General features: G+C 43.0%; 1 protein-coding gene across 1 annotated transcript; it reads right to left on the minus strand.

The window, feature by feature from the left end:
• Positions 1–3,493: 3,493 nt before the first annotated feature.
• LOC145319896 (uncharacterized) lies at positions 3,494–11,714 on the minus strand. Its single transcript, XM_080162298.1, has 4 exons — positions 11,619–11,714; positions 11,376–11,465; positions 10,485–10,853; positions 3,494–3,502 (listed from the first exon to the last, which is right to left on the minus strand). Exons 1-4 carry the CDS (start codon positions 11,673–11,675, stop codon positions 3,494–3,496), a joined length of 525 nt encoding a protein of 174 aa, XP_080018424.1. The 5' UTR covers positions 11,676–11,714.
• Positions 11,715–15,748: the final 4,034 nt, after the last annotated feature.

The following is a 15,748-nucleotide window of genomic DNA, read 5'->3' on the forward strand; positions in this document are numbered from 1 at the left end:
CTTCATTCTGCTTTTAACAAAAATTATACCAAAATGGACAGATATAGGGATTATGACGTCAGTGATGACGAGGCGTCTATAGGTATGAGGGGTAGATGGAGAACGTTTGGACGGAAATTCATAAAAAATGCACCTAGAGCCCCTTTACTAGCCCCTTCTGCACCTGCTCCTCAGGTTAATCCTCCGGTTAATTCCCATAACTCTACTTCTAATAATGAAGATCAAATTAATGCTTTAAAAAATAATATGGGAGATATTGTAAACAGTCTTAATAAAATGGCAAGTGACATATCCAACCTACAGGTTAATTCTAATAATGCAATAAGGAATGATTTCAGCCAACCCCCTCCTAGCCTAAACCCTATACTTAGTTTTGGCCCTCAGAATTATCGCTACGCTACAACTGATATTCCCGTCTACAGGTCAAACCAGCGAGATTTATCTCCTACGGGATTATCCACAATTCATGCTAGGGAACTTCTCTCTTCAATAGAGGACCATATAAATAAGGCTAAAGGGTTGGATAGAATAAACAAAGAATTGCTATTAGATCAAACTAGCCAACAAATAAAACAAATCTTTAAAGCACAAAACTCAGAGAATACTTACAACGCCCCTCATTTAAAGTGTAACACCTTTAACAACCTTGAGCCCCCTTTCTTAGCAAATAGAAAAAACACGTACAATGCAGATAAACTTTTCCAAAAACAAAGAGTTATCCATCGTCAATTGATGTCCATAGAAACAGTAGGGCTAAAAGCTTTTTTAAATCAGTTGGATAGTTTTGATCTTTCGGACTTTAGCCCATGTGAATATAATATGTTAATTCACATGTCCATATCTAAGGAAATCAAAGAAAAATTGGAAATGGCTGGGGGTAACCCGTTAGATCTCCCTACTAGCGAATATTTAAATAAAGTAAATCGTGTCCTTAATGGGTCAATTACAAACATGTTTGAAGTAGAGGAAAAATTTTATAAATTTAAACCTTCCTCTAAATCCGTTATGTCCATTTTGTGGGAATACAAAAAATACCTTGAAAATATATCTGACACTATTATTTCTGAGCGGGAAAAGCAGAGAAAAATTATTAGTGCGGTATATAAATATATTCCCTATGACCTTCGGCACCTGCTTAATTCGACCGCTGCCATGCAAAATGGCCAGCTTACGCTTTTCGGCTTTGAAAATTTTTTGCGTACCCACGAAGCTTCCATTGACAGTTTTATATCCAAAGAATCTAGGATACAGAAAAACATGATAAAAAGGGTAGATGTTGACTGGGAGCAATTTGACATTTATGCTGAAGACTTATATGATCACCCTGTAGATGCATGTCTAAAGAACAATTTTTTAGAAAAGTTAAAAAGGTCAGAAAAAGACACGTAAGAAAGCGTCGTCCTAAAAATGCACAAAATTACTCTTTTAATTGTACAAATAGTGTGCCATACTACACAGTCCCTGTTGTAAATAATGATACTATGTTGGAAAACCCTATCAACATTACAGATAGTAAGTTCAGTAAGTCAGTCCCTGTTTTAAATCATTCTGTTGATATATCTTTGGAGAACCCTATCAACATTACAGATAGTAAGTTCAGTAAGTTAGTCCCTTTTTTAAATCATTCCGTTGATGTATCTTTGGAGAACCCTATAAACATTACAGATAGTAAGTTCAGTAAGTCAGTCCCTGTTTTAAATCATTCTGTTGATGTATCTTTGGAGAACCCTATCAACATTACAGATAGTAAGTTCAGTAAGTCAGTCCCTTTTTTAAATCTTTCTGTTGATATATCTTTATCGAATAAGGTTAATGTAATCAATCTTGAAAAAAAAAATTATCGACATCATCTTTTTGAAAAAAATGATTTGAATACTAATTTTGCAAATAATACACAACAAATTAATAGCAGTAATAACTATCAGTCTTTACATAGTTTTACTAAATTCATTTTTAATACAACATTCTTTCTCATATTGCTAACATACTTTAGTTTAATTGACGTTAATTTTGCGTTATATCTATTTGTGTTAAGCTTTAATGTAACGAGTTTATTTCCCTTTAATAACATTAAATTTGGTATACCAAACAAGTACAGAAAATTAAAAATAGGTAGACGTTATAAAAGTTTAAAATGTAAATTTAAATCCTTTTTAATAAATTGTCCCCTAAAATATGGCTATAATATAGCCTTACCTATTTTCCCCTTCACTCTATCTTTTGTATAATAATTTAATGTCTGTCTCTATTTCTTATAACTTTTCATCCTAAGTTATAAATATATAGATAGACAGTTATACATCATACTCATTAAACCATTTCCCTGATTATAATTGTGACTATTATGGCATGTAATTTGAATTATCTATTAAACCATTTCCCCAAAAATTGTGACTTATGGTTTATATATTCTGAATGTTAATAAAAAAATAATTGTAGAGATTATCAAACCTCATAAACATTTTTTATAAAATTGCCTTTTTCTTTCAGACGGAAGGATAACGCACTCATCGAGTTATATCATCAAAATAACACACATCCTATACTATTAAAAGACTTAAAGGTGAATATTTGACAGAAATTATTTTCGCTCAATTTTTATATTGTTATATTTTAAAAGACAACCATCTTCATGTTTGTAATAAAATCTTTTCTCCATACTGAAAAATGTCTTTTTAAAAAAAGAACAATTATATCTTTAATGTTAATCTTTTAATATTATAGGAACCCTGAATACCCCCGTGTCCTACCTATCTTGTATAAAGGCAAAAAAACTACAAAAACATAAAAAGGTAATTATTAAAATATATTTAAAATACGCTAAAACGATATTTATCAAACATAATGTGTAAAAATTTGTAGTACATCCATAGCTAGCCTAATGGTTTAGTGGTAAACCTATCCGGTACGGTACGCACTTTCTAAAAAGGCGTTTCTGTGCCAGGGCAAGCTATGCGGGCCCGCCGTATATTATTTAAAAATAAATGTTTTGCAAAACTGGCTAAAAAGGCTTATATACCAAATATTAGTATCACGTCATTATACTAGTGTTTTTGTATTTTAAATCGTTATACAAGTATATTTGTTCTAAAGCCAATGCAAATTCTTTTACCAATTATTTTACACATAATTCCATCCTTTATATTGTAAATTAAACAATTTGCGGAAAAAGTAAGAACACCTTCTTGTGCAAAACAAGATATTCTACCTAGCACGATTTAGCATGACAAAGCAACATAAAAACTAGCTTTACTAGGCTTGGCATCCGGGTTAGGCTAAGCCCTACTAACGTTTTACAATTTCCGCAAGTTAAAAACAAATTTGCAATATTATTTTATTTTTAAATTTTATTACGTGCAATGAATTTTAATAACATATCAATAGGTTGTACATTTTTATAATAGATAACAATTAATGATTGACATACAAGAAAAACGTCAATTACAAAACAATTATTTTATTATTAACTTTACATCAAATTAACATTTAATAGTTATTTTTCCTACAAACAATAAGGATTTGTTAAGCAATGAAAGCATCTAAGCAAAAACGGAAATGATAACTCACCATCATCGCACATAGTAAATGTGGTATCCGCCGAGGATAAATGGCAGACACCGGAGTTCAATTAGATTACGGCAGTGTGACAGACGTGGACACCTTACTATAGAGAAGCTACGCTTCTCTAGCTTTCACTAGATAATGATCAACATCTATTTTCAGTTGTCACTTTATTGAAGGTTTAAAAGATACTGAAGCTATATACAACAAACAATAATTACATGGATAGGAATAAATAATCATAACATCAAAGCATAAATAATACATATACAATGGTCAGTTTGGGCAATAATGATCCCCCATCCCTGAAAAGGGTGGGGGAGAATTAAGAATACAGTTAACCATAATAAACATGACAGATTCAATCATCAATTCTAAGCGTAGGGAGGGGGTCACTAGACCCCTTCCCCAGGACTCGGGGGAGGGCCATTGACCCTCCACCGAACCCCAGATCAGGGGTGCCATAGGCATGGCTCACGGTTGCCGAATACCACAACTCTCCCCTCGGAAGGCTGGGAGGTGGTTTCCCTACCAGACTTCCGACAGTGGTTGAGGCCTTCGGTCCGCTCCTTAGGGCTAAAATATATACAAACGATAATGATTCAATGGAATCCTAGTGGTGAGTATCTTCTTAGGGTTGATGGGCTCCCAATGTGGGATAGAAGGCAGAGGCTGACTTGGGTTGGACACGTTGGTCAGCGCCGGCAGGTATCAGGTTTGCTGGTGGCACAGTTGTTGCTGGAACAGTCAGCAGTGGGGCCTGCTGGTTGTTGTTGGCAGCGGCTGGGGCACTGGCTGCCAGGTTGATCGTCTGAGCAGCGGCCTGTCCTCCTGAGGGGCCGCGGGGTCTGCCAGAGGGCGGTCCTGGCCTACCTGGGCGGTCATGCCCGCTGTCAGTTGATTTCATAGACACCATTTCCTCGGCTGCTTCCCTGCCGATGGGAATGGCATCCCAGTCCACTGAAAAGTCCCGGGACTTGGCATGATTGAGCCTGGCTCTAGCCAGCGCTTTCCTATATAAAGCTGGATGGTACAGGAACACTTGTGATATCGCATTCAGGGCTGCCCGGACTCCTCCCTGTGCTGCTGCCAGGGAAATGATGGTTAGGTCCCCCAGCAGTTTGAGGATCAACAACAGCAAACACAGTATGGCTGCGCCATCTCCCCACTCGTGGATGGCTTGTCTAAATCCTGCCCAGACATCCAGGGCTGCCTCTCCTTCCTCCGCCAGTCGGTCAATGTTGTAGGACACTATCCCATGGTCTCCTGTGGCCGAACAGCTGCCTTGCTGAACGCAGGAGCCATAGGATAGGCCGGTCAGCATGGCACTCTTGTATGCTGGGAACGCCAGCAGTTGTTGCCAGTCGTTCAACTCAGCCTGCGAATACAAGCCACCTGAACTGAAGTCATCTAAGGGTTCTGTCAACAACTGCTTAGGCGTATCCAGCGGGGGTGGCCTCTTCTTGGGAGCGGGGGTTAACTCTATCCAGCCTTCCTCCGCGTGCACAGTCAGGGGGTAGGTGGAGGAGCAGGGAATCTTGGTGGCGTGTTCACTGTATACCCGTGTCACAGCGTCTACAAAACCTGTGGGCTCTACTGGCACTTTGTCCCAACACTCCTTGTGTTCGCGGACAACGTACTTGTGACGTTGGCAGGTCAGCTGCAGCAGGATGTCTCCCCTCAGTACCGAGAACGTGCTCCCCTGGACACGCACCGGGTGGGCCGGGTCTAGTTGCTGGAGCTTCCAGCAGTTGGCCGCTACTTCTTCTGCTGCGGTGCTTTTCATGCGCGTTTCCAGGGTAAACCCAATATAACCTGCATGTATCTGTGCTTGAAGGGGAACGTCAACATCCCTGGCCGACACTCTGGGCAGCGCAGCCGCGGCTGGGTCAGCTGCCACGAACAACGCTGGATGGTTTGTGGCATGGGCCTCGAAGTCGCAGTTCACAATCGAGGTGGGGTTGGTCATGTTGATGAAAAACTGGGCCTGATGGTCAACCAGATATGCATCCATCACCAGGCTGGGCTGGAGGCTGCGGATCAGCCTCAAGGGGCAATCTCTTCCCAGGTGGTCCCACACGTAGGTTGCTTCCCCAGTGATGCAGGACAGCTCAGAATGGGGACACTCTAGGGTCAGGTGGTCAGACTGGGACTCCACCCGTCCATCCTCCACCACATAGGTCTCCTCCTTGACCAGCAGCCGTCGCTCCTGGAGCACTAATTCGTTGCGGTATAGCTGGCCCTCAAAGTGGACGTCCTCCCCCTCGCAACCCACCCCCTCGGGGCTGTTGACGAGGGCGCCCACCATGTCGATGGTGAAGAACAGGGGGTGGTTCAGCTGGAACGTCAGTGGCTGGGTCTTGCCTGGCAACGTGTAGACTCGGTTCCTGGCCAGGTCTCGGCACGCTTCTGGGTCTATCTTGGTTGGCCTCATGAGGGTGGGGACCGAGGTCACCTTGAGGTGACCCCATACCCCACACCTGAATGTCCACTGGGACACGGTGAGCTGACAACTGTACCCAGTGGTTTCCCTCACCTTGACTTGCTGCAGGACGTGCACTTCATGGCCCAGGGGCACCTCCTGGTGTAGGGGCTCCGTGTTACACATCTTTTCTTTATTGTAAGACGTGACATGGGTGGGGTTGGCACAGTCCCACCCCACCAGGACGTAGCTGGTTGTAGGCCACACGGCTGCCAGCAGGAGGCCCCACAGGACCATCCACCAATGGGAGAGGCTTCCAGGCAACCATCTTCCTCGTACACGCGGCTGGGGATCTTCAGCTCTGGTCACGGCTGCTTCTTGGGACTGGACACGGCTGGGCTGCTCCTGGCTAGATACAAGTTTCCATTGAGCGTTATCTGTATGCGGCCGAGGCACCCCGATACCCTCCCCAATGACAGACTGGCAAGCGACTGGCACTTGCCTGGGTGTCGGCTCCCCTAGCCCTAAGTGCTCCCTTCCCTTGTCCAAAGCATGCCCAGTGGCATGGGGCTGAAGTGCATGTGGCACAGGCTCGCCCTTACTCACTTCCCTCCCCTGCCCTAGGAACTCAGGTGCATGTGGCACAGGCAAGTCCTTATTTTCCCAAATTTCAATCTCCCCAGCCTCTGGTGCAGGGGGCACAGGCAAGGCTGGGTTTTTACAATACCTTGGATACAACACATTTAACAAATTCAACTTATCCTGATGTTGAGCAGCTGGGTTCCCTTGGCTGGCAGGGGGCTCTGGATGGCATGTAGCTGGGCTCTCCCTGCAGGCTGGTGGCGCTGGCTGACTGGGGGTGACGGGTGTCACCCCTTCCTCTGGGACCGCTGGCTCGTTCCAGGACTCAGGTCTCTCGGTGGCGGCGACGGTTGTCGCCCCAGACATCAGGTTGGAGGCTGGCTCGTTCCAGGATCCAGGTATCTCGGTGGCGGCGACGGTTGTCGCCCCAGGCACCAGGTGGGAGGCGCTGGATAGCACCCCCCCATCATCCCAGGTGGCGACGCCGGGTGGCGTCCCATACATCGATGCAGAGGTGCTGGCTAGCACCTCCTGCCTCTCTCGTTCGGCGGCTGCCAGGACCTCCCCATACACCGTCTCAGGGACGCTGGGCAGCGCCCCTCCACTCTTGCTGGGTAGGCTCAGTCGGGCAGGTTCCATCATGTTGAGGCTAAAAGGCTGGGGCCTCAGCACCTCTGGCTCGGCTATGTTGTTGGGCTGTATCAGCTCTGGCCCCAGATGGTTAAGACTGAAGCCTAGGCCAACCCGGTTGGGTTCAGCCGCGCCGCCCAGTACGTTGATCCTAGCTGGGACAGTCCCAAACTGCGGCATCCCATCGGCTCGGTCCGCAGCTCTGGGGGCGGCTGCTTGCTGTGGTGGTGCTGGGGGCGCGCTCCCTTCCATATGGGCCACTCTGCTGGGCTTCCCTGGAGGGGCACCCTTGTCGGCGGTGCGCCTGCGGCTGGCTACCTGGGCCCAGTCAGCTCTACAATCGGCTGCCGTGTGACCGTCATAGTGGCAACGCTCACACTTGGCAGAACGGTCACGGCGTGGCTGGGTGCGTCTCTCCTCTAGGCTAACTTCCACAGGCGTTGGGCAGTCTCGAGCTCGGTGGCCTCTCCCCTGGCAGCGGTAGCAGCGGCCTGGAGCCTTGTCATCTGGAGCGACCTTCCCCATCTGGTGGAGACCCGGAGCCAAGGAGCCAATCTCCATTGGCTCCGACTCGTCATATTGGGGCAACTGGATGCAGGCAGATCCAGTCAGCCCGTCGGTCGAGTCCACTAAGCACACACCTTCCTTCAGTTGCTTAGTAACCATGGTCACGGTGAACATGGCCTTACGAGTGTACTCAGGTACACTCGTAATTTCATGGTTCATCATGAGGCGTTTTACATTGGCGTTACGAATTCCACGATTTAATTCGTCCACCAACAACTCAAGATCCTCATGGTTGTAGGCGTCCCTATACAAGGCGCACTTAGTTGATATGTACGCTTGTATAGGTTCTGTCGAGTGTTGCTTGTAATCCCTAAACGCTTGTTTAAGCGTTTGGGATTCAAAAGCAGGGCGAAATAGCAATTCACACTCGGTCTTGACCTGTTCGTAGGTCAAGGCTTGGCCTGCCTCGCCAAACAGATGGGACGCCATTTCCGCCGCTTGCCCTACCAGTGACAGTAGGAGGGCGTTGCGGCGGTTGAGGGAATCATGAGGTGGCACGCGGTAAGCCGCCCATGACATCTCGAGTCTGCGGATATGTGCCGACCAGGATTGCTTGGGCGGCCCTCTAAACTCCGGCAGATTGCTCAGCATCAGCTTGCGGTACTCGGCTGGGGCCGGCTGAGGGTCATCCTGGAGCCATCCTGGGGCTTGGTCACCTCCTGGGGCTTGATGCTGGTCCATTGGGTCAACGGTGCAACGGCGGGCACAAAGTTATACAGTACTAAAATGAATGGTTTGTCACTTGAGGCTTCCTAGCCTAACAGCCAACACTGTTTGTATCACTAGGTTGGGAGTTTAGTTGCAAAGATATAACTTAGCTGTACTTATCACTAGTTAGGTGTTGAGGTTGTAGGGTAGGCTGGTAGAGGTAGATAGATGTTGAGGGTCTGAACTGCTGTCAGGAACTGATTGGGTTTTCCTTTATCACACTAGAGCTAGAAGGAAAGAAGCTTGTAATTCTTTATTTGCTAAAAATACCCCTGTTAAATGCTATGGAGTAGCTCCGCTCCGGTGTGAGTGTGTGTGTGTGTGTGTGCGTGGAATCTCCTGTCCTTGTAACGCGCGTCCGCGCCGTCAAATCCGCGCACATGGGGAAAACGCGCTCTCACCCCTCAACTCGCTCTCTCATTGGTCCGCTTCGTCCGTTGGATTTATGATATTTTCCGCACTCTGTTGCGCTACCCGTGAATGGCGCTCTGTGTGTCCGATCGCTAGCCCCACACTACAGACGGACTTAGTCTAGTGTGGGTAGGAAGGGGGAAGCGCGTGAGGGGACGGGGGTAACTCCGTCCGTTCCCCTGTGAGGGAGGGGGGGTAACTGTGTGCTGGTGTAATAGTGCCTTTTCTTCTTAATCCTAGGCTTATCTATTATATCACCCTGATTGTATTTGCCTTCAATGGAGAGGGGCTCCTCCCTTTCCCTTGGAATAAGGGGTGTATTGTTGTTGTGCTGTGGGCTTGAGATGTTTTGATTGTATATCAGGGTCTTTATTATATTACATCTAGCTTCTATTTTTGTCCTTATCACAATTGCATAACAGATTTGTTTACCAACTCTGTTCTATTTTTAGCTGTTATCACAATACACAATAATCCAAGCCTGTTCTATTCTTAGATTTATCACAACACAACAATTTGTTTGCCAAGCTTTGCTCATAAATCTATTGTTTGGCCATAACACCAGGGTGGTAATCCCTGCAATGTAACATAATATCTGTTTTTCTAGATGGGTGGCTGCGTTGTAGCTTCTCAGGATACTCGGAGTTGACGTAGTTTTTCTCTGTTCTGGTGCACTACACTCGTATGTTAGCTCGCAGCTTGCAGCTATGTGGCATGTTTCAGCCTATCGGCGGCAGGGAATGTCCCGTCCTGCTGGCGCCGCTGATCCAAATCCGGCTGATGGCGGCAGGGAATGTCCCGTCCTGCTAGTGCCACTGGTTCGGATCCTGCTATTTCTTGCAGTAAAGTTGGCCTATTTCCAGCCGTTTACACTTATTTGGCTTGTTTCAGCCGGTCCGCAGGCCTGTTTCAGCCCTTTTGGCGCTCAATTCTCCGTTAGATATCAGCGCTGCTCGCGGTTATTCGTCAAATTTCGCTGTCTCGCTTCCACAACTGCCGGATGCAGAGTTAAACTTTGCTGTCCAGGGTGGGTAATTCAGGTTGCTTGCGTCAGTTTTGCCAGATTCACTGCTGGGAGTACCTTAGCCTCAGATGCGCGTCTGCTCTACACTTGTGGTTCGCCGTAATCTCACACAGCTGTCACCAAAGTTGTGGTATCCGCCGAGGATAAATGGCAGACACCGGAGTTCAATTAGATTACGGCAGTGTGACAGACGTGGACACCTTACTATAGAGAAGCTACGCTTCTCTAGCTTTCACTAGATAATGATCAACATCTATTTTCAGTTGTCACTTTATTGAAGGTTTAAAAGATACTGAAGCTATATACAACAAACAATAATTACATGGATAGGAATAAATAATCATAACATCAAAGCATAAATAATACATATACAATGGTCAGTTTGGGCAATAATGATCCCCCATCCCTGAAAAGGGTGGGGGAGAATTAAGAATACAGTTAACCATAATAAACATGACAGATTCAATCATCAATTCTAAGCGTAGGAAGGGGGTCACTAGACCCCTTCCCCAGGACTCGGGGGAGGGCCATTGACCCTCCACCGAACCCCAGATCAGGGGTGCCATAGGCATGGCTCACGGTTGCCGAATACCACATAAACACATAATTATAATCAAGACTTTCATTAGCCTTTTTCTGTTCATAACAATGCGACTTAATTTTATTTAGTCTCCATTGATGGTCAAACTCCACCAATTCCTTAGAATCAGAATCGGTGTCTAACAAATGATCCGGCTTAACCGACTCAGCCTTGAAACTTCTGTTTAAAGTGGACGCGGCCCTATGGCTTTCGAGTTTTGCATCTATATGCTCAAGTTTTTCTATCAAAGTTTTCCCCTGCTCCATATGTTCGATTTTCTTCTTGCGCCTCTCGTTAGCCCGTCCTTGATAGTACTCCTTACATCTCTTCAGGCTGAAACCTACAGCTGCTAAAACAACCGCCGAAACCTAAATAAAATTAAAATAAAAATAGAATTATTTAGACCCTATTTTTCTAACTTGTTAGTATATTATCTTTTGTTGTTAAACAACTAGTTCCCAAACTTCTTTGTGTGTGTAAGAAAATAAAGGCTTGAAAATTATTCTTTGTTATGTACCATAAATAATATATAAAATTTAGTTAGGAAATTATGTTACCAACATTATAAAAAAAAAGGGTAACTAATCACGTCCGCGATTGCGGCAAGATAATTGAGTCTTACAGTTTTGCCTAGCCGTTGAATGAAAAATTTTTCTCCCCTTTCGTTCACAAGGTTCTTTTTTTGCTTGCGGAATTGATTCTTATCTACGCAATTAAACTAAATCAAATTTCTATTCTTTATGATACATAAATAAACGTTTTTATTTGCTTATACCGCATCTTTTATATTTACACAACGAAATGCTTATTAATTATTTATTATGAAGTAAAATAATAATTATAAGTATTTGCTTTTGAAGCCAGTAAAAGTGTTCTGTAAATTATCTTACCAAGAAACATGAAAGTACAAAAACAATCAGAAGTAGCCATCCGTTAACTTCATTCTTGCAAGTCTGACGTCCATCGAGTCCATAGGTTTCCTAAAAAATTAACTATTAAAAACTTTTTCATAACAAGTTATATATTGGATATAAAAATCCCTAAAAAAATTCTTATTTTTCAGGATCGACCATCCTCAATAAAACATCGCAGATTATACCTAATATTGAAGAATTATATAAGGTAAAACTCACTTTGAATCCCAATAAAGCATTGAAGACCGCTTGTCTAGTATCCGAGGTCAGATTCATCTTGTTGTACTTGATCTCATCACCGGTTTCTTTTTCCCTTAAAAAATACGTAAATTTATAATATGTATCTAAAAAATATATCTATATAAAGACAGATGTAAATATATATATTACATAACCAATCTGCATTGAGATATATTATTTTATTTTTTTTATGTCTGCACAATACGCAGATATGGAATAAATATTTCAGAAAGTATTTGTCTACACATTACCATAACGATCGATATGGTCTTATATTTGTAAACAATTTGTAACGGTTTTTAGTTGGGTTTCGTGAATATCGGAAAATTCAAATCTCAAAAGTGGTCAATGTTTTTACGATACTCACACAAACAATAAAGTGTGCGCTCATAAAATACTATCTTCCTGATTTTTCAAGTAAATAGCGTCTTTATGCTTAAAAACATCCCAAAAAATTGCGAAAAAGTAATAGAAATTGCACATTAATGTACATAAATAATATTTTTGAAATAAAAACCCCAAAAAATTCCAAACTTTTAGGTATAAAATTACCGGTTTTTCGCGTGCGCGCTACGTTATTCGGAGCGCCGAATATCAAGGTTCATTATAGATACAACAACCCCTTTTCGAGACGCAAAATATACATACATATATACATACATATATATAATATACACATGTATTATATATACATGTATATACACATAATATACACATGTATATAAATATTAGACATATTTCATTTCAATTACATAAAAGTAAACGTAATTTTTAAATTCATTTCAAAGATCAAATGAGTAGTGGAGTTAAGTTTCCCTGTTCCTATCTTCTTTAATGGTCTTGATTTTCTTTTTTAAAAAATGGCTTAAAGATACCAGATAAGATTTTATAATAAGATCTTGCTTTTCAAGTTTCTAGTTTTAAATTATTTTTGTTTCCTATTAAGGTATCCAAGACAACCTTTGACAACGAAAATTTTAGACAAAGCCTGCATGATTAATATCTACAAACCTTGCCCTTTCTCGAGGTTTTTACCTAGACATTACCTGGTTTCTGTTAAACCATCTCACTCTGGGGGGTGATTCTACTCAAACATTTATCAGCGCCATATTATTACATTTTTTACAAATGTGTTTGCTCAAATTATAAAGTTATAGGGTTAATGTCCCTAAGTTATACAAGAAGGAGTGCAATGTATACACCAGCTAATACACAAGAACCAGTGTTTATATCTCCTTAAGTCAATCCTAATCAGGAATAAAATATTAAAGCTGGTATTTATTGACATGTCCCTAAACTAAGCATTTTATAATTCACTCTTTATAAACCTGCGTCCCTAAATTAAGCATTTTATAATTCACTCTTTATAAAAATTGCGTAATCACAACAAGATAATTCAAACTTTATCTAGTTTATGTAAAGTATATCTGCCGTTAATTCATTCTTTAATTGGCTAATAGAATCGAAATGTAATTTACTTTTTATAAAAATTGCGTAATCACAACAAGATAATTCAAACTTTATCTAGTTGATGTAAAATATATCAGCCGTTAATTCATTCTTTAATTGGCTAATATAATCGAAATGTAAATCAATCAATAATCCATTCTTTGTTCGATTGAGGAAATTTGTTATAAACCGACAAATAAACCATTATTTATAATTAAATACTTGTACGAATCAATCTAATAACCAAGTTGTCATACTTTATTTGGTTATAATAAAACAAATAAAAAACAGCAAAACAAAGAAACAATAATTATGATATTCAATTCTTATTATTGTGGTATGCGGCAGCTCTGGACCATGCAGAAACCAGGACATTATAGTGATGCTACGCACCTAGCTAAATCCTGTTATTCTACAATTATAAAGCCACCTGAAAATATGTCAGATAACGGTACTGGTTTCATCTCTCAGTTGTCCTGCAAATGGAGGGAGGGGTGTTACCCCTCCCTCTCCCATCTTAAGCACCGGAACCTTCCCCTTCAACCACCAAGTTATCAGCACCACCTCAACCCTGAGGATAAAGGATCTAAACCTGCCCTCACCTGATAGAATCACCCCCACACAGACTGTTGTTGTCACAAGTAATCATCAAACCTTCCCTCTTTAGTACCCAGACCTACCACTCAACCCCTCTATGCTTATCTACCTATTGTGCTGCTCCATGGGCTATCCTGCCTGCCCCAGACAGGGATAGCCATCTACCTAACCATTGCAATTATCTATGTTTTACTGTATGATTTATCTTTAACTATCTTTATTCCTAATCCATATGTATTTATATTATGGTTAACTGTATTCTTAATTCCCCCCACCCTTTCCAGGGATGGGGAATCATGATTGCCCAAACTGACTATTGTATATGTATTATAATGCTTTTATGGTATGATCATTTATTCCTATCCATGTAGTTATTGTTTGTTGTATATAGCTTTAGTATCCTTTAACCCTTCAATAAAGTGACAACTGAAATAGATGTTGATTCTTGTCTAGTGAATGCTAGAGAAGCGTAGCTTCTCTATAGTAAGGTGTCCACGTCTGTTCACACTGCCGTAGTCTTTATTCGAACTCTGGTGTCTGCCATTTACCCTAGGCGGATACCACAACTTTTGGTGACAGCTGTGTGAGATTACGGCGAACCACAAGTGTAGAGCAGACGCGCAGCTGAGGCTAAGGTACTCCCAGCAGTGAAACTGGCAAAACTGACACAAGCAACCTGAATTACCCACCCTGGACAGCAAGTCTAACTCTGCATCCGGCAGTTGTGGAAGTGAAACTGGACGAAGAACCGCGAGAAGCGCCGACATCTAACGGAGAATTGAGCGCTCAAAAGGCTGAAACAGGCCTGCGGACCGGCTGAAACAAGCCAAATAAGTGTAAACGGCTGAAAATAGGCCAATTTTACTGCAAGAGATAGCAGGATCCGAACCAGTGGCGCTAGCAGGACGGGACATTCCCTGCCGCCATCAGCTGGATTTGGATAAGCGGCGCTAGCAGGACGGGACATTCCCTGCCGCCGATAGGCTGAAACACGCCACATAGCTGCAAGCGGCGCTAGCAGGACGGGACATTCCCTGCCGCCGATAGGCTGAAACACGCCACATAGCTGCAAGCTGCGAGCCAACATACGAGTGTAGTGCACCAGAACAGAGAAAAACTACGTCAACTCCAAGTATCCTGAGAGGCTACAACGCAGCCACCCATCTAGAAAAACAGATATTATGTCACAGTGCAGGGATTACCCCCCTGGTGTGATGGCTAAACAATAGATTTATGAGCAAAGCTTGGCAAACAAATTGTTGTGTTGTGATAAACCTAAAAATAGAACAGGCTTGGATTTATTGTGTATTGTGATAACAGCTAAAAATAGGACAGGGTTAGTAAACAAATCTGTTATGCAATTGTGATAAGGACAAAAATAGAAGCTAGATGTAATATAATAAAGACCCTGATATACAATCAAATCACCTCAAGCCTATAGCACAACAACAATACACCCCTTATTCCAAGGGAAAGGGAGGAGCCCCTCTCCATTGAAGGCAAATACAATCAGGGTGATATAATAGATAAGCCTAGGATTAAGAAGAAAAGGCACTATTACACCAGCACACAGTTACCTCCCTCCCTCACAGGGGAAACGGACGGAGTTACCCCCGTCCCTTCACGCGCTTCCCCCTTCCTACCCACACTAGACTGAGTCCGTCTGTAGTGTGGGGCTAGCGATCGGACACACAGAGCGCCATTCACGGGTAGCGCAACAGAGTGCGGAAAATATCATAAATGCAATGGACGAAGCGGACCAATGAGAGAGCGAGTTGAGGGGTGAGAGCGCGTTTTCCCCGTGTGCGCGGATTTGACGGTGCGGACGCGCGTTGCAAGGACAGGAGATTTCACGCACACACACACACACACACACACCCACACAGGAGAGGGGCCACTCTATAGCATACATCAGAGATCTTTTTTTAGGAGAAAAACTTGCAAGCTCCTCCCTCCCTGTCTACAGTGTGATAAGGAAAACTAAACCAGTTCCTTAAACCCGCTCAGACCCTCAACATCTCCTAGCCCTGCCAACCCTACTTCAAAGCTGAGTGGTTAGTGAA

Source organism: Acartia tonsa, chromosome 5 (assembly GCF_053477335.1).
Source record: "Acartia tonsa isolate MP-2025a chromosome 5, ASM5347733v1, whole genome shotgun sequence".
NCBI lineage: Eukaryota > Metazoa > Arthropoda > Copepoda > Calanoida > Acartiidae > Acartia > Acartia tonsa.

Excerpts from the sequence above, each read along its gene's own strand:
- LOC145319896 (XM_080162298.1), bottom strand. The coding sequence starts at position 11,675 with ATGAATCTGACCTCGGATACTAGACAAGCGGTCTTCAATGCTTTATTG. Across the intron at positions 11,466-11,618 it reads ATGCTTTATTGGGATTCAAA|GAAACCTATGGACTCGATGG; the intron begins GTGAGTTTTACC and ends TTAATTTTTTAG. Across the intron at positions 10,854-11,375 it reads TTGTACTTTCATGTTTCTTG|GTTTCGGCGGTTGTTTTAGC; the intron begins GTAAGATAATTT and ends AATTTTATTTAG.